The sequence below is a fragment of the Aulonocara sp. 'chitande type north' Nkhata Bay genome, linkage group LG2, assembly GCF_057382095.1.
Source record: "Aulonocara sp. 'chitande type north' Nkhata Bay isolate Kocher_YH1m ecotype deep benthic linkage group LG2, A_spYH_male_GT1.1, whole genome shotgun sequence".
Taxonomy (NCBI): Eukaryota; Metazoa; Chordata; class Actinopteri; order Cichliformes; family Cichlidae; genus Aulonocara; species Aulonocara sp. 'chitande type north' Nkhata Bay.
Window position 1 is genome coordinate 2,459,427 of NC_141345.1, and position 22,874 is coordinate 2,482,300.

Here is a 22,874-nt window from a genome sequence, read left to right on the forward strand (position 1 = left end):
AATGATTTAATGCATCAGATGATCGGTCTGCTAAGTGAAACAGGGAAATGACACAAGAACTGGTCTGAAAACCTCGAACAGGGATTTATGAGTCTAAATTTGAAATCTTTGATTCAAAGTTTGATCACTATGTTGATGTACAAATTACTTTTTAATACACAGTGTTAATACATTTGTTTTTGTCAAATGTCATACAGACTGCCGCGATGTTTTGTTGTTGTTTTGTTTTTCTTGTTACTGTTTGATCTCTTTGCAAAGGTAAATGCAACTTAGGACAACCTGGTTGTGTGTGTCTCAGTTTCTTTCAGATTTCCAGAATGAGCTTGGTTGGTGTCAGAGGTGGGATCTCTTGGCTTTTACTGATCTTGAAAGAAGGCTTTCCAGCCTCTAACCTCATGTATTTGAGAGATGGAGAGCCTGACTATTTGGACCCCAGACCATCTCCATGGGGATTTCTAGGAATGGAGCACATTGTCCTCAAATGGCGAGAGATCTGAAATAAACTGTTAGAATTTAGGGGGACGAAACAGGAAAACAATTGTTTCTCTGTGTTCACATCTGGTCAAAAGGTGATTTCAGGGATGAGTAAATGCTGTGTTCCAGGAACACTGGGAATATTTTTCAAAGAAAGAGAGTAATTGAAGACCGGCTCCTCCTTGCTGAATTGACTGTCCATCAAATTATGGTGAAAAACACTTTGGATTTGTGGTGATGATTGCCTCTAGAATAGAGATCAGGCCCGTCAAATAGACAAAACTGGACATTTGTGAGCGTGGGAAACAAGTCTGATAAAGAAAAATACCAATCAAGAGTTGGATTGTCTCCAAATGTGGTTTATGTGAATAGGATAGTGATCAGGGCTTTTTGTGTTTGGATAAAACATTCTGGATTTCTGCAAGGACAGAAAGTCAAGAGATAGAATACAAGAGAAAAAACATGTACAAAATCACCTGAAAGCATTAAATATGTGGAAGTATGAGAAGCTTTGTCAGAGAAAGTTCTTGTCTGTATCTCTCGTTAGAGCCTCAGTCTATTAGAATGGACCATGACCCTGACTCTGGCTCTTCAATGGCTACACCTACTCCACCTCCACCCCCACCATTTAGCAGAGATGACGAGGAGCGCACAGTGCCTGCAGACTCTTCCAGTGATTCATTATCAACCACAGCCTGCCACCGGAGGTTTCATATCCACAAGCTGACTCATCAGAAAGCATGATCGCCTCCACAGCAGAGTTTTCTACCACAGTAAAGTACACCCGACAGCTACACCCAATATGTCCCTTAAATGCCCACAGTTTAAGTGACAAGCACCAATGTACAGCCCCTATTAATCTTTTGACTGTGATCAGAAGCTCATATTAAAGAAGCCAGGAGTCATGACTGGGGAACAAACTATAAACTTCTAGAAGCATCTAGGATCAGACTTCAGCAGACATCACGAATGGGATGATTGTGACAGTGAGGCGCACATGGAGGCCACAACAGCCCTGTGCAAGGTCATGCTGACAATCTCCTCAGAGCCCTACAGAAGAAGACAAAGGACAAGAGCGAACCATTTACCAGTCTATCATTAGATGCTACAGCATCTGGGCCCACACCCCTGACTGCAACTACATATCAAGCTGCTGCTGGAGGAAGAGGTGGCTCCAGAACGGGATGATGTGAACCAGAGAGCTGTTTCAAGTCCCATTAGAGGGGACATTGTGCCTCAGCAGGGACAACCATGCTAACGACAAGTATGGAAATGTGGACTGAGGCTGCTGGGAAGGCAAAAGAGAGATGTGCAGCTACTCTGACTCATCTGACGCTTGAAGATGACAGTACCACCTACAGCACGCATATTAGTATACAGCCCACACTCACACACAAGTTTTTCCCTACCTTCAAGACAAAATTGAGAATTGCCAACTTCTGCAAATCAAGACAAGTGATCCCAGGTAAGGGAGCAAAGTCTCAGCTCTGCTTTGTTGCTTAAGGGGAGAGCGAGAATGCTCAATGTACTCTTCCTGTTTGAGCTTCAGCCATCAACCAATCCCAGGATCAACAAAGCAGTGAGGTGTGATGGACTGACTTACCTGTGTGCACCATGGAAGAAATAAATATCAGTGGACTTTCTATCAGTGTTTGGGTCTAATGTTTATGTCATAAATTTCATGTGTGTGATCAATGAATCAGTGCTAAAAACAAAGGATTGTAAGGGAAAATAGTAGGATTCTGCTGGATTCTTGGAGGATTCTGCTGGATTCTTGGAGGATTCTGCTGGATTCTTGACTATACCAAAGACGCTGAATAAAATAAGGATGTGCATAGTTTTAAGCTTGGCCAAAACTTTGGACTCTTTCTCCTGTTCTTGGAGCTGCTACACAGGTTTTATTCCTGTGTTGCAGGGTGTTTGCTGCTCCCGAGGGAGACAGCTGCCATCGAGGAGTGTCACCGACTTAATTTATCGTTGTTCGCTTTATCTGTGTGGTTTTAATGTTGTTTTGTCCACTGATAGTTAAGACTAAGTGTGTAATTATAAGTCAATATGATAATAATAATATGAGAATTTTAGTGTTTTTCATATTTATGTAAGTAGGAGTATTATATAGAAATTGTAGTTTTGTACGTCTTCTAGTTAAAACATTTTTTAATATTCAGGGAGGGAATAAATATTCTCTCTTCTTCATTCAGATAGTTCAGTTGATACAAGCAAAACCAAATTCACCATGTTAGACATATAGATAAACATAAGTATTGCAAAAAATACATTTATAGTATTGTGCAAAATGAATAATTTATAAAGTCCAACCAATAGCAGGCAGTCAAACTTTAGGTACTTGACAGGAAGTTATACTTGCCATTTCTCTGGAGTTAGTCTGTCTTGTCTCCTCTGTCTCTTCACATTATCCTGGATGGACTCCATTATGCAGACATGATCTCTGTGGCTCTGTGTCAGACTGTATGAACCAGTCCTGTTTTGCTTGATACTGAAAACAGTTCTTTCTGACTCCGGTTGCATTTTTCATTTGTTGTTATGTTGCAGAATGAATTTGGGGTTGATGGCACACCTCTCCGAGAACTGCAAGACCAATATGAACTTGAAAACTTAAGACTGTAATGTAGTTGGCTCATTCCATGTTGGTTTTGTCATGTCATCTCCAGATTTGGAGGACCTTAGAAAGCACAGTTTTGCAGGTAGTGAGCTGGAATGAGCAGCAATTCAATGCTGCAGGTGGTCAACTATTTTAAAAAGATTAAATAATTTAATCCATAGTATAATCAGTAATAAACATACTGGTTCTTTCTTTCTTTATATGTGCACATCTTTGCTTACACTGCCTCCTTCAGGACAAAGTGGGACAGAACAACTTCTCCATCTGTAAGAGTGGGTATTACCATTACGTTAAGTCTTGGGACATTAAATTTATTTAGCTTATGTCATTTCCACCAAAGCTCCACCCAACTAAATATAGAGGTCTAATCAACCAGTGATAACAACATCTTATATATGCAAAGCTATTGGTAACTGTAGCTGATAAATACAAGTCATAAAGTGAGGCAAACCAGGGAAAAGTGCAATATTTTCCTCTGAATTATATTCTTCCATCCAGTATTTTACAATGTGACATTATAATTTGCTATCATTGTGTATGTAGGGCCTGATAATAGCCCTGGGAATGTTACAGTAGATATGTTTAACAGCAGTTTTAGAATTTATAAATGAAACAATTCTTTGCAAAAAGATTTGTCTCTAATAGTTAGGCTTAGTTTTTGCATCTATGTAAGTTTTCTTTAATTAAAATCGAACATTTCTGTCCACATATCTCTCGTAAATATATATAATAAATCCAGAGAAAGACTTCGAAGCAGATGAACCCTATGAAGAGACACAACTTTAGGATTTGACTGTGGTCATCAAAGAAAGTGAAAATAACAAAGACAAAAACCATTAATGTCACAAAACCCAGTTTGTATCAGTTATTTGTCTTAAAAAGGCATCTAAGATGTAGTTTAGTTTCATTCATTTATAAGTAAATATGTTTAAATAAATTGTGCAATTTTACTTTCCCTTAAAAAAAAAACCTTCATTCATTTTAGTTTCTTTTTTTTTTTTTCCTCTACTTGTCTGTGCCTCACAGATTGAGAACCATCTATCCATTTCCTTCCAGTTATCCAAATAGGAGTCACAGAGAGGGCTGGAGCCTACTCCAGCTGTCACGGGACGAGAGGCGAGGTAGACCCTGGTCAGGTGATCAATCTGTCACAGAGCTAACACTTAGAGACGAGTCAATTTAGAATCACCAATGAACCTAAGTCCATGTAAAAAACTCTGAGAGAACATTTACATTCTACAACGAAAGACCCTGCGCTGGATTTGAACCTAGCACCGTCTTGCTGCGAGGCGACAGCCAGCGCTAATCGCATCAGTTTTAGAGCCACTGTTGAAAATGACAGACAGAAGCGTCAAATGTTTGGATCACCTTTTTTATTCAAAATGTACATCAATGGAATCAAACTAAAGTAAGATCCAGAATCATTTGAGGTGTGGGAGAGGTTCTGACTACAAGAGGTGATGACTGATACTAGAAAAAATGTATGGCAATTCCTGACACCAAAATGTTACACTCAGAGTCACGTCCAAAGATCATAGGTAATAAACAACAAGTCTCCACTTCGATACACAAAATATATCCTTATAAATTATATAAATGCTCGAGTATTTTTTTAATACTCCTATCTGGGGTTTCAATTCAACTCCGTCTTATACTAACATTTGGCAAAGTGGGAGCTGAAATCATAGGACAGAGCAAATGTACATGAATTATATGCACCGATTTGAAGAAAACAGCAATGAAGGAAAACAGATAGCAAAACTTTGTTATTTAAGGGTTAAAAACAAGCAGGTCAAAGATCACTGCAGTAATGAAAAAGAGAGAGAGAGAGATGCATGCAAAATATAGAGTAGGCAAGTGAATATTAAAGCACAATGTGTAGTAAAAGGCCATGACATGTGACCTCCATGGTATTCAGCAGTGACATGTAAACATGGGCACCATAAACATTGCTTTGGCTCTTGCATGATTATGACTCTTAATTTAGATGTGCAGAAAACAAGGGAAGAGGACATCCTCATTATACTGTATCACTTTAACACATTACACATAGTTTATTAAGTGCTTCTGTTCTTTTGTTTAAAAGTAAGTCTCGATGATTCACTTTCATTTTATCCTAATGCCTCTGGGTTGAGAATTCTCTTGAACAGATGAGTGCATAGTGCAGGTCACAGCAATTTTATTTCAACTAAAGGTCAAATAATGACTTCCTCTGTGAGTCCTAAAAGTGTGCGAGTCCCACCCGACGACTTCTATGAACTACAAAGAGTCTCTCTATACATTAAGACATGAAAGCAGATTTAAATTGTGCCCGGTTCCTGACCTGCCCAGCTTTTAACCATCCTTAGGTGGTCAGAAATACCATGCGAGTCCACATTAAGGCCGTATTCAACCAAAGGAGATGCAATGGGGAGAGTAAAAGGTTCATACAGCGAGAAAAACAGGAAGAGGTAAAGGGTGCTTAGTTCTTGCTGAAGCTGCAATCCCCTCTTCAGGTGGTCAAGACAGATTAAAAGAAGCTAAAGAGACAAAGAGAAAAGAGCAGGCAGTTAGAGGGAGGAAGCCAAAGCAGACACGCTTACAAATAAAAGATTCAGAAGTGCGATTCATATCAAGGAGAGAAAAACTTTAGGTTTTGAATTAAATCTTAGTGATCATAGTTATTCAAACAATACACTATAGACATAAAACACCCGATTATATTGTGTCCACACCATGATTTTTTTTAAAACAGTGAAATAAAAGGTACAGCCCGTGTTACGATCCCACGACTTGTCTGTGGTCATTCAGGTGCACAGAAATTTAAATAAATGAACAGGTGCATGTCTTCTCCATCACAACTGAAGTGGAAAAGGTATTAGTCACAACAACACAAAAAGTAAACATGTAAGCATAAGCAGAGGCAACATATCGTGGATTAGATTGCTCAAAGTGAGTTTAAAGCAGCATTGAAGCACATACACGTTAACACGTATTATAGCAGAGCAGGTAATGTATAAGAAAACCCTGCAGGGATGGGGAGGGGGGGTCCACAGAGCCTCTGGTCACATTTGAGGTACTCAGTACCCACAAAGGCTGGTCCCTTAGCAAAGCTTGAGGGCTGAGGACCTACTCAGTGCAGAGCCAGGGATTACTGCAAAGGAAAGTGAAACCACACAGACCAATGAGCTAAGGATTGCGAGGAAGGAAAGGATCTTCTGTTGAAGTACTTTGACCCTGGTATCATGTGGAATTATGTGAGTTAAGGCAGGAGTACTTTCAACCCAAGACAATTCCCTCTTTCAAGAGGTGATAAAAGTAACCCTGAACCTTGAAGTGGTGGAACAATAAAGTATAAACTAAGTCAGCAGGCGCCTATTTGATCTGAGGGCCATGAAATAAACACACCTAAAGATCTTCTTTCAATAAAAAATGTTAAGCAAAGCTAGGACAGCAGCTGGCCAATGAACTTGCACAAGTACAACCTACTGGCACCAACATTTGTTCACTGTAAGCCCCTGATAAATGAAATATAACTATTTCATCCATTTATTAAATAAACCTTGATTTAATTTCCTAAAAATAAAGTAATGTTTGTCATAGACAATGATTATGTTCACAGGTATAATATATGGTGAAAAATTGGCCTTTATTTTATTAAAATGTTCTTTAATATATGCGTAACACTGATACAAATAACACTGGTCCCTGCAGGACAATTGACATTAAGATGATTGACTTTTAAAATGTGCCTTCATATTGAGAACAATAAGAAAAAAGAAAGTTACAATTGCACTTACAACATTAATATATAGTATGTAAAAAACCATCACATTCAGGTATAAAATATTAAAAGTGCAAATGTGAAAGCTAATACAACGATGCACAAAACACATGATGATGAATGAGGTATGGGAGAAGTGGCAAAGAGAGGAGGCTCACATCTGTTCATGCATGAGGCTGAAGAGAAACAACATCAGCAAGGGGACATTAAGAAAGTAAATCTCCATTTTATTTTTTATTGTTTAAAATGTCTTTATAATTCTTAAAGAAAAACAATGTAATGTGGTTACATTCTGCAATTAATTTACAGTGCTGGGAAGCACCTTTCTTATCATTCAAACTGCTTTTACAAGCAAGAAACTGTAATACAGTATGAATTTTATCTAGTTACAGCTGAGTTGTTGACTCTTGTATTGCTGAAGCTTCACATAAAAACAAACAAACAAACAAAACTTCACTTACTAAAATTATAGACTGTATATAAAAGAGAGCCATAGCTGCTGTGACATCAGTGGTTTGTAAAGCCCCGCCCACAAGAACTGGGATTGGAATTTGGAAACTAGCAATCGCAAGAAACTGCAACGCTCATACAGTAATAATTTGTTGCCCTAAAGTAGATCTCACTTAACCTATATTGTGATTTATACCGTAAACTCGTAGAGAATGTTTTTATTGAGGTATTAAACATTTATGCAATTATACTTCTTTTTATCAGCAGAGGAACTGCCCCCTAATGGCCATTGAAAAGAATGCAGACGTAATCCACTTTCGCTTTGACTTTACATTTTAAATCCTGAAGATACACCTATCTTTTATATACAGTGTATGATGAAAGCACACGGTGGCTTTTATTGTGAAGGAGATTAATCAAAGGAGACTAATCAAAATTTTATCTACAAGAGAAGCAACTTTACTCCCTGCTAACAATTTGAACAACATAACATGAGACAAATTGACAGATTTTAAATATCTACATCAAGACAAGGTTTTTTGGCTGCACAATAACGGACACAGAACGGACACGGGCTGCTTTTCTGTCGCACTTCTAAAAAAGAAGGTGCTTGTTGTAGCACAAAACTCTACTTCCTGTTACCACTTTAACCACAGGTGTCACCAAATAAGCAAGAAGTGATTAGCCTATCAGAAACCCAATGATTAACTACTTGAAGTGTGCTTTTCTTCAGCAAGACATTTTCTTGAAATGCAGCAATTTCAGACACCACAGTTTCATGGAGGCGGTTTTAAAAAAACAACATTACTAAGTCTACTGCTTGTCTTCAATCTCACAGTCAATCTGCCTTCATATTAATAACAGTCTATTCTTGTAAAGTCTGAAATCCAAAACAGATTTCTCATCCTTCATGCTTCAGTCCCATTGTTTTAATGCATGTTTCCATTTAGCCTCAGTACATTTCTGCCCATCACTACAGTAGTCATGTATGTTAATATCTTTTTAAAAGCTCACATCATGCAAAAAGTCACTAAATATTAAAAAAACAAAAAACAAACATGGAATGCATTTTGTAAATTTGCATAAAAAGAGAAGCCGAATAATTGCTTGTACAACCCACACAACTGACAAGCATCATTCAGCATGAAAAAAACAAAAGAGTAAGTCAAACTGATAGCAATGCCCAGCGTCTTCCACAGAGCAGGGAGGGGCATGTGGAGGGTTGGATTATGGGGTAATGTGAGGGTGAGGAAGGGGTACTGTAAAGGATGATGGGGTTGGAAACTCATTCACAGCAGGATGGCCACAAGGGAGCACTTTTTCTACAGGAATCCTTAGCTGGAAATAAGAGAGAAGGGCTGTTATTGCTTTCTTGGAGTTAAAACATCATCACAAGACAGTTTCACACAGGTGACATCACATCAACATTAGTTATCAGGGGGCGCTGACGGGGAAAACATGCTTCTTAAGGCAACTCAAAAGGACTGAGTGCAGAGGTGAGGATGTGAGTACAGCTGTCTATTTGTTTGAATCAGACAGTTAAATAAATCTTTTTCTTTCTTTTCAGGTTTTCCTCCCTCCCTTGAGTTTCAAACAGCGGGTCTTATTGTCTTCCTCGAGCCTTGCTCGTCAAACACCATCTTGTTTCCAGCTTTTTTAAGAGCTCTGAAATGCTTGTGGAGTTTACAGATTGCAAGACAGATGTCTTTATTCACTTCTACCCTCCCCAGTGGTTGAGTCTTAACAACATGTCCCTCTGTGGATTTGGCTTTTGAATCCACAAAAGTGGGGTGGGGTGGTGGTGGGAGTGGGGGTCGTCATATGGCTCTGGCTGATCAACAAAACATGTCATCTCTGTAAACAGAGAAGGGCCCTGAGGCTGCTAGCTGCTCTGGTGTGACCCGTTAGTTTCAGTTACTCTTCAGTTCAGCCTTGAATGAGTCTTTGTGCAAAGTCAGGGAAGGGCCACGAGAAAAAGAGACTGTTGTGCTTTTTGGGAGGCAGATGGAACAGTACATCAAATGGATGGGTGGGGATCTAATAAAGTGGCTGATTTAGAAGCTGGCAGAAGGACGGTAAACACTGCATACTCAAGGATAGGATCGGCACAGATGTTTCCATGAAGTACTGCAAATCTGTGGCAATAAAATGCTACATTTGGATTAGCCATTTCTCAAACAGTGACGTGCTTAAATAACTTAAATGGGCAAATTAAATCCATGCAAATTAGAGGAGATTTAACAGCTTTATAAATCTTCAGATTGTGTTTACATATTCAGATTCAGAGAAGTATTTGGCTGCACAGTTTGACAGCCACTAATGCTTCAGTTTCATTTCTGGTTAACTTGTACTACTTATCAGTCAATCGTCTGAAGTACAAAATGTCAGATAATGAAAATGTTGCCTTTTCAAAGTCAAATAAAATGTTGCGAGCTCCATCAATGTTCTGTTAATCTGGGCCTGGGTCACGATGGCAGCACTCTCAGGAAAGATGCCTAGACATTCCTCTCCCCAGCCAACAATTCTAGCTACAGTAGGGATGCAGGGGCGTTCCCAAACCATCCAACAGACATAATCTCTCCAGCATGTTCTGGGTTACCTCCCATTAGTACTCAGACACATCTCCTATGCGGCGTCCAGAATGCCTTGTGATCAGAAGCACAAACCACTTCAACTGGCTCCTTTCCACACAGAGGAGTAGCAGCTCTACTCTGTGCTGCATCTTCCCAGACATCCAGACACTCTTGGCTGCTACATACAGCTTGTGGTCCTATGAAGGTGGGAAAGTAGATCAACTGTCTTCACTACAACAGCCAAGTAAAGTGTCTGCATCGCTGCAGACACGCACCAATTTGACAGTCTTCTGTTCCATTCTCCCCTCACTCGTGAACAACACCCCAAGATACTCAAAAACTCTCCCACTTGGGACAGCAACTCCTCCCTTTTGCCCAGAGTGGGCACTCCACCCATGTCCAGCTGAGAACCATGGCCTCAGATTTGGAGATGCTAGATGCTCACACTCAGCTGCAAAGTGCCCCGGTGCGAGCTGAAAATGATCAAAAGCTGAGAGGTGATCCTGAGACCACCAAACCAGAGAACCAGTGTCATAAAAATCTATGAATCAGTGACAAAGGGCCGTTCTGGTGGAGTTAATAATGATTCCCGAATTGCAGAAGCTTCAGAATTTTAATATTTATATATTTTTTTTCACATCTGTTGGCGGTGTAACTCAAGAAGGGGGTCTTACCCGAAAAGGTGCCTCACGCAGCATGCAGCAAGTGTGGGAGGAGTTAACTGGAAAACATTACGGATGCAACATAGGTGACACATGCACTCACAGGACACATTCAAAACACAACATTCATCATAAATAACTGTCTCCCGGAGACTGAAAAGAACTTGATTATTAGACCCCGCTAGTCAGATTTAATTTGTGACCTTGAGACAGAGCCTAAAAAAGAAAATTAGAATGGCTGTGAAGAAAATCAATTAGCAAGAAGGAAATAAAGCAACAAGAAACCTCTCAGTGCAAGTGTCTTCTTCCTTTTCCAACGGGCACATCAGCTTTAACACAACCAGGAGTTGATTAGCACCATGAAGGGACCAACAATGTCAATAACACATCAGGCTGCACACGCAATACCAGCCTCAGCCTCACTAAACTTGTGGTATAAGCAAAAGCATGTCAGATCTATTACCAAAGCATTTGGAAAAGTGTATAAAGTATTGGCACATGTGTGTAAAGTTGTTTACACACATGTATTGAGAGCGTTTGATTCTGTGGTGAACCAGCAGCAGCGCTTAATTGCAGAGCAATGATTTCTGACTGAAATTCATTCATCTAACTCTGCTGACAGTTGGCTACTTTTCAACTATTTAGATGAGGACAGATTGTAATTTTCACCAGTCTCCCTCCCCTCTCTTCTCCTCTTATTTCTCCACACTGGCGATGAGTTATAGTCAGCTCACTTAGCGTGGAATTTAGTACTAACTACAATCTCTATTATTATATGGAGGGAAAACTGGAACATTCATCTGCCTCTGTGAATTAAAGAGCAGTGTCAAAGTCTGCTTATAAGGGTTTGCCTGAGCCTGTCAGCTATACAAATCTAATATGGATTAGCATCAAATTATACAAATCCACGGTGGGTTATTAACCAGTGGTGGCAGATAAACCACTGAGATATTGATATGACAGTTCCAATACATACTGATATAAAACCTTGAAGTCAGTTATTTTATCACTGGCTTGTCAACACCCTCCCAAATTCATTTCATACTCCATTTCCTGTAGTCACACAGCCAATGGTACACCTGTGAGGGTAAAGCCACAGAGCGGGATAACAATACTCACTTTTTCCTCTCTTTGTCCCTCTTGAGTGTGGTGGAGCCCCCTGCCTGCTGAGCTTGATTCTGCAAGAGCTCTGCAGCAGTCTTTTTCTGTTTGAATGTGTTGACCTCATCGTCCAGAGTCTTCTTCTTTTCTTCCAGCTTCTTTTTCTCGTCCTGGTGGAGTTTCTTCAGACGGTCGAATTTCTCGTGCAGCTACGTGACAAGAAACAGACACAGTTGTTTTGTGTTTTAAAAACAAAGCAGAAATATATCTGGCTCACATAAACACTGGTTATGCTGCTGATACTTACCTCTTTCTCTGCTTCTTTGAGCTCAGCCTCCTTCTCTTTAACTCTTTGGACAAACATTTGCCTCATTTCTTCTTCCTTCTTTTGCAGTTCTCCCATGAACTCGTTCCTCTTAGCTTCATATGTTTCCTGCAGACTGGCAGAGGAAAATGACAGAGGGAAGAAATATGAGCAATAGAAACAGTAAAGCAAATCTCTTATAAGATAAATTTAGCATATTTTATAAAACCATTCAAGATTTTAACCTCCATACTATGAAAACTTTCACAGTTACAGGCCCCCAAAGTGTAAAAAGTAAATGGGAGGTTGGGGGTAGAAATAAGATGATGAATGCAAAAATCAGCTGCAATAAAGGAGTCTGCTACCTGAAGGGCTTGCTGTCAGGATCCGTGTCCTTGAACCCCATTTCCTCCAATTTACATCTCCGATAGAGTTCATAGTGACGCGTGTGAGTCTGCTCTCGCAGGTCCTCCATGTTAACTCTGATCAGCATTTCCCGCAGTTTGACAAAGTCACAGTGAGTCTCATTTTCCACTGTGAGAAACAGAACACAGGGACTTAGTGCATGTCTCACAGAACAAACTAGAACGCATGCTAAAGCTACAGTATAAAGTAAATCAAACAAACTGCAGCAGTATAAAAAGGCAGTGTTCATGTCCTGTGTTTTCTGTATTGATTTTTGGTGCTGGACTGAGCCGAGCTGCATGCCTCCACAGGACATGTGACACCATGTGAGTATGCATGCAGACAGTCTGGGGTAAACAGACCCAGTGTTTGATAAAAAGCCTTCTTCAGTCATAAATATTATACACTGCAGGCCATTCGCATTAAAACGGCGGTGTGGGTTTCATTGTTTTGGCAGCAATCCAGCACACTGAATTTTAAATGAAGTATTAATGATATGGGGAAAACGCTGACTTTAAGCTTTGGGGTTTTTTGATGTAATCCACATAAATATTAGACACACATCGTGGGAAATGCATCTCTGTTTACCATATGGCTGCTTGTATAAAAGGATAGAATTTCTAAAGGGATTACACCAAAATTAAAGCAAATTTAGCAGAAAATTGTTGTTGTTTTTAAAATAAAGACTTCAGGGTGTTTTTTATGTTTGATAGCATTATAAAGTAGACATAACAAGAAACGAGAAGAGCAGTCATACTGCAAGCATTTAAGCTGCGTGTGTTGAATAAGACCGAATCATATAAACATCTGCCCACATGCATGCATACACATTTGATAATAACAGCAAGCACGTGTCTGTAACAAACGGCATAGGAGCAAATCAGTGCAACTGGAGTTAAAGTATTGACAGTTCTGTCTACTTCACATACATTAACCACACCATTGATCAAGGAGGTCAATAAAAGCGACATAAAATTCCTTTATGGGCTAAAAGCTGGTACTGCAATGATTTACAGTGTGATGGCAGTGATGGAACTGCAGGTTATATAACGGGTTATCAGCTAGTCTGTAGCAGCTATTTGAGTTGAGCAGAAATATAAGGGGAGGGAGTGGCTAGAGCAGCTGTGATGAGAAGGAGCATGCTCTCATTTCCTGTGCAGGATGTAACCCGGGCTTACCCTGCACCGTTCCCCAGGGGTACTGCCGGGCCTTCACCATCTTGTTCCCAATCTTGACTTCCTCTGTGCTCCCCACCACGGCAAAGGGCAAATGGCTCTGTGAAGCGTAAAGAAAAGCACGGTTGGTGTGCTGCCAAACACACACTCTGCAAATTCTCCACAGCTTCTCTCCACACACAAAGTAAATAAATAAATCAAACACCTTTTTGTTACCAAGAAATCCAGAAGTATTTGTGCTGCCGGCGTACGTCGATATCATTATTTCAACTTACACAAGCTGATCATTAAGAACTTGTTTTTCCAGACAGCAAGTACTACAATAAAGATTTATGATGTCTCAGAACAGAGTTGAGGTCAGGCTGTGCAAACATGAGAGGAGAGGCTGCAGTTTAATAGAATCAGTTAAGGATAGTTAAGGAATTTGCACAGATCAGGACTAATAAACATCTAAGTGAGCCTTGAATTATCTGTCAGTGCACACAGGCCCTTTCCCACACTGCAGGTTTCCTGCAGAGCGAACTGAACACTCTGCCGTACTGCGACAGCGGCTTCCTGACAGACTAAGGAGACACGTACAAAATCTGCCCCGACTCCACATCACAAGTTGTTACGCTGGTAAAATAAATTAGAATTAAGCAGCGTAGCTACATCCGTCTGCTCCCTTAGTCACACAGGGTCGCCACAGCAGGTAGCTCCACACGTTTGATTTGGCAGACTCTTTAATCCCAGATGCCCTTCCCGACACAACCCTGAAGGCATTCGTGTCCCCCTCCATGACTGAACTGTGGATCTTTTGCTTAGGTTAGCTGAATGTGTAACGCACAACAGTAGAAATGAGCCTTACGTTCATGGTGGAGTTGATCTCGGCCACGGATTCGTCATCGGTGGGGAACTGGTAGATCTGCACTCCGTTGCTGACCAGCTCACTGGTGATTTTGATTTTGAACTTGGCCAGCTCACTCTTTGAGATAGCATCTGACTTGGCGATGATTGGGATAATATTGACCTGCAGTTAAGAAATGAGGCGAGCATTCATGTAGTTATCACAATAGCGCAATAAGGTGAAGTGAAATATTTCAGACATTCAGCTAAATATAGTTTCACAGCTAGTTTCACAGCCTTTCCCCTTCTGTAGTCCAAATTTAGAAAGTAGTTGATTTATTAAAAAAACTCTTAAGCTGTAGCTAGAATTAAGTAATATTACAGTTTAAGAACAGAGTGCATAACACTTTTTCTTATACATGGCTTCCACTCATATATTCCCAAAGACTGCAGTAGTAATTTAAAAGAAAATGTGAAAAATGATAGGGGTACTGTTTGCTTTAACATTCAGAGAGTATAAGCAAAGTCAATACAGACAAAAGCTAAAACTCCAATCAAGAGATAAACAGAATCACTGTGGTTGTCAACTTAACTCAGGTTTCCTTTATATAAAAAGGGTGAATTTGATGCTTCATTTGATTCTTCTGCACAAAATGCACTAATCACATGCTGCCTGTTTCATTTAAGACGAACATACCACAGAGGAATACAGAAACGATGAAAATAACTTCTTTCATCACATGTGAATCTCCATTGCTCACAAATCAGGAGATCAATTAGTGAAAAGGTCATGATTTTTACACTCGATTTAAGTCAAAACAAATTTGCTGTCCACTCATGTGATAAAGCCAGGTTCAAAGAAAGCATCTTTTTGACATTAAATGCACTGGCTATAGGTTTTAATATATAAATTATAAAATATCATCTCGATTCATACTTCCCCCTCAGAGAGGACAGAAACATAATCTTAAGTACAGAGATAAAAATAGTAAAAGCAGCACAGAAAGTGAAAGCTTTCGTGTTATGTCTCAGATCACAGAAAGTTTCTCCAACCGTGGACATATATGTTACCCAAACAGTGATAATTCTAGGGAGGTGGGGAAAAACAGGCACAATCACCGTCGTATATAAATTACAGCTGGAAAATAACATTTCACTCCTACACAACTATTTTACAGTGCTGTGTCAGCCCACACAACCCCTGATTTTATTTATTATTATTTGAATGTGGGCCCCTTTCACTAAAAGCAAGGGATGCTCCGGGTCATGTGAACAAAAATATCTTAGTGCATCCCTTCGTCTGGTGAGGATTCAAAGTCTAGCTCGAGGACACTTCAGCAGAGCGCTGTTTGAATGTGCTCCTAGGTGAACGTGTAAACAGAGGAGGCTCTGCTCTAGATCACGCTGCTGTGAATGCTTGCTGGAGGGCACAGCTGCTCTGGCAAACGCTAGGCTGGTTCTTTGTGCAAAAGCCATGAGGGCCATGCAAATAAGCTGATGGGAAAGGACCTCACAAAAACCAGGCTTCAGTCACTGAGCAGACTGCATTTCACAGCTGACCTACACCGACGCAGCAGCAAGCCCGAGCCAATTTACATTCAAGCAGATGGAAAGGGTTTATGGCCTGAAGAAGGCAGATTCAATGACACAGTCATGCAGTGTCAGAGCACATACCTACAGCATATCTATGACACGCTACTCAATAAACAGATATTCTGTAAGATCATTCAGCTGCAGCACAACTGTTACATAATAGAAACAATCCTAAACATCTTCTAGTGGACTCTTTGACACAAAAACAACTAAAGATGACACTCAGTGAAGTGAAACTGACCTTGCTATCAAGTTTTTTCATGGTCACCAGATCCAGCGATTTGAGCGAGTGTCCCGTTGGAGCGATGAAGTACAGGCACGCATGGATGCGGGTGTCGTGGTAGCTGTGTAGCGTGCGCTTGATTTTCAGCTCTTCCTGTAGATATGCTTCAAACTGGGCATCAATAAACTCCACAATGGACTTGTAGCTGTTAAAAGATGAGGGACAGAGAAGATTTTTTCAACACACCACAGCATCTGAAACCAGCAAATATTAAGCATTTTTTTCAAATATAAGCTACATTTCTTATCTAAATAGTAAGGTATTAATATTCAGGATATCAGCGAATCATTGCAGCACTAGAGTCACTGTTATCTGTGGAAGGCCCGAAAGTATACTGAGAGTATAGCAACACAGAAAGACAACTGTGAGTTCTAAAGACTTTGTCTCCTCTGGGAAAATCATGTAGGAACATCTCTTATACTTTTATTATAATCATTATCCAACAATCTGCAAGGAACCTAGCAGAGTAAAAGTCCACTACAAAAAGAGTCCGATCAGATTGGGAGATTTGAGTTGTCACATGTTTCTCCTCATGGTAATTTCAACAAAACTTTAGGGCTGCAGTGCATGTGTGAAGACGCCTGCAGTCAGAACATGTGAGAGCAACTACCTGGTAAACATGATTAATTTTTAACTAACTTTACAGAAGCAATGATCAATTTTGCTGTGTGTTAGGACAGACCGTCTTATCTGAGGAGGTTTAGTCTAAAGCAGGGAGATTTCAAGTCATACTTTATACTCATGCCAGGTCAGATTCTTGATGTTTGTAGTTTTAGAGTATTTGATTTATCCAATAACTAATTCAATCTTATCTGCAATGACACATGCGAGAGAAAATGAACAAAAGAGAAAGATGTTGGCCGGTTTATTGAGGACTACAGGAAGCTTCAAAAGGCATCCACTCTTTCCAGAAAACAGACCCATAAACACTGTGAAAAAACCCCCACAGCTTATGTAGAAAGTATAGGATATTCTGCCTGCAGCAGTGTATAAGATAGTTTAACCCCATGTTACTTCCCCTGGGATTTCCAACAATTGCAGGATTCCCATTGTACAGAGCTTACAAAGTTCACACAGTCTCCTCCTCTTCCTCAACTTACCCTCTGCATCACACTTAAGGTTTGGTAACAAAATCGTGGGTGTACACAGCAGCTTAAGTGTCATATCCTAAGGCTGTGATTTGCTTCTCATGCCAGACAGGAAAGCAGCTACATCTTAATTTCTGTTTCCCAAAACTGATGAGGAAACTACTTCACTTTAGACATCTGATGAAAGAAAGTTAAGCAACGAATGACACATAAGCTGCGGAGAGGCTTTAAGTACTCCCAAGATGTCAGGTTTGTCTGGGATGTATATTGCTCCCACTGAAAGATCCAAATAAAAGAAAGTTCTGGAGTTTGACGTCGCCCTCTCTCAAAGATGAAGCAGCTAAGAGTGGCTGACTTACCTGTCTTCTTTATTGATCTGGTCTCCAAAGCCCACGGTGTTGACAACAGTGAGTTTGAGGCGCACGTTGCTCTCCTGAAGTTCATAGGTGTTGGACTTGAGTGTGACTCCCGGCTGGTTGTGCTGGGTGGGCTCACCTTCAAACTTGGTGTTGAACAGCGTGTCCATCAGAGTGGACTTACCCAAACCCGTCTCACCTGCACAACAAACAGAAAATACATCAAGTTACTATCTTCATCTTACAATTACATCATTCAAATCACATAAAAAGGACCTCTTCATCTTTACTTACAGGGCAGTTGCTATTATTTCACTAACTGGAAAAAACTCCCAAACCAAAAGGAATTTAATGACAGGCCCTTTTCTTTGATCAGCTTTTGATATATTTCAGCTCAAGCCACTCTCTCTGACACTACAGTTGTGTAACTCAAGCAAAAAGAAAAAAAAATGGTGCCTGATAATGTTAGAGTACATTAAAAACAGCGTATTGAATATGCTTAAAACAGAGTGTATTACTCTCAAATGCTTAAAGCCACAAAAACAGCAGCAGTAGCTGCTATGTAATGTACTGACATCCATTTACTGTTAGATGACTCAGATACTGAGCTCCATCTGTAAGAAAATCTATTTTTATTCATTATAGCCTGACCTACAGTCCAACCATGTTAGCCCATTTTTGTGGGACATCTTACAACATCCCTATTTTTCTCTGATAGCACAAGCACACAGACACATCTTTCTGAGCAAAGCTCAGTTCACAACAGTTAAAATTTTGCATCTTGTTTGAAGAAAGTGAAGAACACATAGAAAGGACAGGATGGGTCAATGTGTGAAGTAAAGGTCAAAAATAACACAACAGAAACATTCTGCAGACATACCAGTCATCTTTGAGGCACACATCGTCACATTTTTGCTTGAGTCATACAGCAGTGCTTACAGTTTGGAACAAAACTGCTTTTTCTGCAGCATTGTCTTTGCATCCATATTTTGATTGGATTGTACTAATGTTTTTATAGATTATTTGGAAAAACTGGCAGTCAAAAAGCATTAAAAAGTAACATTATGAGAAAAAACACACATTTCACTCCACTCCCGAGTATAAATAGAATCTAGAGGATGTGTTTAGCTCGAAACTCAAAAGCCTGTCGCTCGTGCCCACCAATCATTTCATCATCAAAAAGTCTTAAGTGGACATATTCTGCTCATTTCCAGGCCCATATGTTCATTCTTGCACTTTACTAGAGTATCTTTGCATGTTAACAGTTTAAAGTAATCCCTCAGTTTATTCTTTGTCTGTATTAAATCTTTTTAACTCCTCCCATGTTCCCTTTAAGCCACCCCCCTTCTGATTGTTTGCCCCTTGCAAGAAAAAAAACAGCAGGTTTGAACAGCAGATGGGCTGTGTGCCCGAGATAACCACATTACAGATATCCCCTTTAAGTGACATTGTAAAGAGCCGAGAGTTTATGGACATGGATTACTTGTATATACAGTGATCTCATGATCTGAAACCCTTGCCTGGTTTAATATGAACATGCACCTGTAGAAAATATGAGACAAATGCATAACAGGTCTAGTTTAAAATATATAAACAGAGGGTAGTAATGTAACGTAATCTAATTTGCAGCATATCACAAAAACACATTGTATTCAAGGTTAAGGGGAACTATCAGAGTTCCCACAGCTTTCTATGGTTTTAAATGTTATAGCTCTGCCATCAGAGATGTTTAGTTAAATATTCAAGCAAGAATGCTGAAGTTAGTCACAAAGCAAGTTCCCCCACAAAAGAAGATCTCATTGTTTTACTGCTATTACATCCACTGCAGTTTACCTTTTTTGTTTTTGCTAACTCACTGCCGAGCTGATGACTGATGAGTATTTTTGAATGTTGTAGTCTGCTAAGACTCATCTTTCATGTTACTTCCTGTGCTGCTCTGCACATATTTTATTGCTTTCTGGACATTTAACATGTTCCAGAACGGAAACCCTAATGAAAAGATGTTTGTATTTTCAAACAAAAACATAATATGAATACTTCTGATTTCTATAAATACAGTATCATAAACTATAACCTCCACCTTTCTCCCATTTTATTACTTACTGTTTTTCTTCCTGCCTGTCAACTCTGGCACTGACATATTACACATGCCTAACCTGAACAATAATAGAAAGGATTAAATAAATATATAAATAAAAAGGAAAAGACAAACAAGAGGAGCCTATACAGAGTTCTGAAAATGCAAATACGTTTGACATAATGGCACATTCAGATCCTGTTTCTGAGTGCAAGTACTGCCAGACATGACAGGCCTTTACAAAAATACTATAACCTCCACAATTGCAACAAAATGCCATCTAAATAAATTGAACATTATTTTCTCCATTCAGCTAGGGCTGCTGAATGGCTGTATTAGATTAGTTTTAGTGGGATGCTAATAAATTGGCAACTGAGTGCACATAATTGAATACTTCCAGCACTTAATAAGGCTGATGTGACTTGGTTCTCCAGTCTAAAATTAAACTTGTAGGGCATCATTTCTGACTGTCCTCTACATCCTGGAGAAGGCTTGTATCCTGCATTCAGTGTTGCATTTTTTTTTTTTAAACAGTCATGCATATTCAAATTAAATAACCACCAGCAGACACTTGACTTTCCTGAACTGAGAGCATCTTACTCATTACAGTAACCAAAGCAAGCAAAAAGGAAACTGAGAGTCAAACACTGAGCAGCTTTTTGTCTTGTGGAAACACTTGAACTGAAGCAAAGACATTGTGCCTGAAGACATAGAGAGGAAATCTCACATGACACACTCACCAACACAGAGGATGTTGAAGCAAAATCCGTGGTTGACAGACTTGTTGACCAGCTGGTCAGGCATGCTGTCAAAGCCGACATGGCCCGATAGAGGGACAGCACGAGCTCCTTCACCCTAAAAACAAAAGACATAAAGCAACAAGTCAGTGCCTTTCGATCACTAAACGCCTTCCACGTCTGTAAGCACGTGCAGGATTCCTTCTAACGTGCTGAAATATGCATCGTAACGACAGCTGTCCTGTGTAAATAAAACCGTACCATGCCTTCGACCATTTTTTGATCACGTTAGTCTTTGACAATGAGTTCAGGTGCAGTGCTAACTCACTTCCTGCTTCCTGAGCTGTGACTTTCTTCCACAGACGAGACAGTTAGAAACCACAATGTACATATATGGAAAGGTACTGCTGTTTGTGTCAAGACAGAGCGTTTAGAAAAATTTGGAAAAAAAAAGCTTACTGTTTAAAAATTAAAAAAAGAAAAGAAAAACGGATAAAAGCATTAGCATTACTGGCACTGAGTTTTTTGTTTTTTTTTAAAAACTTCCTCTTCTGAGCCTATTTCACTTCCATTCACTCTATCACACTGTTTATAGACAACCTGTATCTGGACCACTAAACACAACAAGTGTAAAAACACTGTTGTTACATATGTGTGTGGGTGTGTGGCTGCTGGTAAGCATCTCCACCAGTGTGAACCTCCTTTCTGCAGCCTACGTTTTGCAGGAAAACAAAAAATGTAGATTATATGGCAAAAGAAAGAATATCTCAACCATCTCAACCTCAGACAACCAGCTATTATGTGGCTTAACATAACACACTGTTGCAGTCCAATGTGGTGAAGATTTCTGGGAGGAAAAACACTCTGTTTTAGACTCAATTTAAAATAACTGAGCAAGCTGAGGGCACTAAACAGTTGTGGATTATTTGGATGGCTGAAATTGGGTTTAAACAGCTGAGGGAGTGTTTGGAAAACTGGACAACCAGCCCTATACTCTTCAGCTGCAAGTGCAACATTCCTGAGACCATTCCCGCTTTTCATGACACTCACAGCCAAGTTACACACAGTGAGCGGGTTTCCATTCACTAGATATGGATATCAAACTGTAAAACCTTGCTATTCTCAGCCCTCCCTCTGGGTTACGCGGCTTCTTTCCAAGCCCCCTCCCAAAAAAGGCAAACTTAGACCACGATTTGTGCATTGCACGGCCAAATGTCTACAAGGACCTACGATCTATTTGTCCGTAATATTCATTAAGACAACGCCCGGAAAACAAAGTTGACGGGTCTTGCATAAAACAACATAACGGAAATGAGCATCGTAGCCGTGCCGAAATGGGGGCGTTCAGAATGAATGGCCTACCTATGGCTCTGTAACAGCCTCTCGTTTTTATGTGAGATAATAGATAAGTCGGTTACTTTAAATTTTAAATGTCTTAATCTGTTAATTCCGTTTACAGGGTAATTTAGGTTTTTACCAGTACAGGAAATCTGCAGGCGTTAGCATACCAAAATGAAAATATTCTACCGGAGAGCTTCGACTGTTGAGTGCTGGGCCTTAATTTGATATCTGGTTAAATTTTGTTTTTATACCGTGTTTAGGGACGCATAATCAGGTTTCTATTAGCTCTAATTATAATTGATCTAATTAAGCCACGGTACACTGGATTTGGATGGAATAGCCACGAAAAACGGATGGTGGCTGGGTAAATCTGCTTGAAATTATACACTCTTCTGCGAAACGCTTGATCCATAACAAAAATATATAAGATAAATACATGAATTCCAGTGTGAAACAGGCTACTTACCGCTTGCCTTGCTATCTCGGTTGACGCCATAGTAGCTGCTGTTAGCCGGAGGACGAAACCTCTGCTGCTCTGTTTAGCAAAGGAAGCTGCACCGTTACCGTTACACCGAAAGATGGCCTAGCAGGAATGTACCACAAACCAATGCGCTTTTAGATATGATATTTTTAAAAACTGCACCCATATTATGTATTTCTTACTTATCAAATATAAGCTACGGGCATACTCCAAATGATTTATTTAGAATTTTGCTTCGTAAAAATAATAAAGATATAAATAAAACTATTTACTGTACCCCCTCAGGATGTCGCCATGGTTCCGTCTGGTGGTAGAGACGGCGATCTGCAGTCAGTAAACGACACATTCGTGTCAGTTAAGAATAAACGGTAAAACCAACGCGGCAACGACCAGTCAAGGAAACTTTTTAAAGTGTTTATATAACTTCAAAAAATTAAGCACTGTCTCAAACACACTTAGGAGATGTATGTAAGCACGGGAAGTAATGTTTATGGGTTTTACGTGAGAACTAACACGAATTCCAAATAAAGATCAGGGCTATATTTCCTAAATACGTAATTGAT

At 39.8% G+C, this 22,874-nt stretch overlaps 1 protein-coding gene across 7 annotated transcripts; it reads right to left on the reverse strand.

Moving 5' to 3' along the window:
• Nucleotides 1-4,460: 4,460 nt before the first annotated feature.
• Nucleotides 4,461-22,733, reverse strand: septin6 (septin 6). Of its 7 annotated transcripts, none has more exons than XM_086301398.1 (12): nt 22,589-22,732; nt 22,297-22,413; nt 20,493-20,607; nt 17,679-17,874; nt 16,190-16,376; nt 14,378-14,539; nt 13,534-13,630; nt 12,316-12,484; nt 11,954-12,086; nt 11,665-11,855; nt 10,558-10,604; nt 4,461-5,616 (listed from the first exon to the last, which is right to left on the reverse strand). In XM_086301398.1, exons 1-11 carry the CDS (start codon nt 22,655-22,657, stop codon nt 10,601-10,603), a joined length of 1,440 nt encoding a protein of 479 aa, XP_086157524.1. In that variant the 5' UTR covers nt 22,658-22,732; the 3' UTR covers nt 4,461-5,616; nt 10,558-10,600. The 7 variants fall into 7 exon arrangements, with proteins under 7 accessions (XP_086157524.1, XP_086157507.1, XP_086157497.1 ...); XM_086301390.1 differs by lacking the exon at nt 4,461-5,616 and adding an exon at nt 6,707-8,648; XM_086301406.1 differs by lacking the exon at nt 4,461-5,616 and adding an exon at nt 8,657-10,080.
• Between the last annotated feature and the right edge of the window lie 141 nt (nt 22,734-22,874).

What these genes read in the sequence shown, in the direction of transcription:
- septin6 (XM_086301371.1), bottom strand. Translation starts at nt 22,657, where the DNA reads ATGTGTCGTTTACTGACTGCAGATCGCCGTCTCTACCACCAGACGGAA. An exon ending in CATGGCGACATCCTGAGGGG is followed by an intron (nt 22,414 to 22,588) that starts GTACAGTAAATA and finishes CATTCCTGCTAG; the next exon opens with GCCATCTTTCGGTGTAACGG. An exon ending in AGATCAACTCCACCATGAAC is followed by an intron (nt 13,631 to 14,377) that starts GTAAGGCTCATT and finishes TACGCTTCACAG; the next exon opens with AGCCATTTGCCCTTTGCCGT.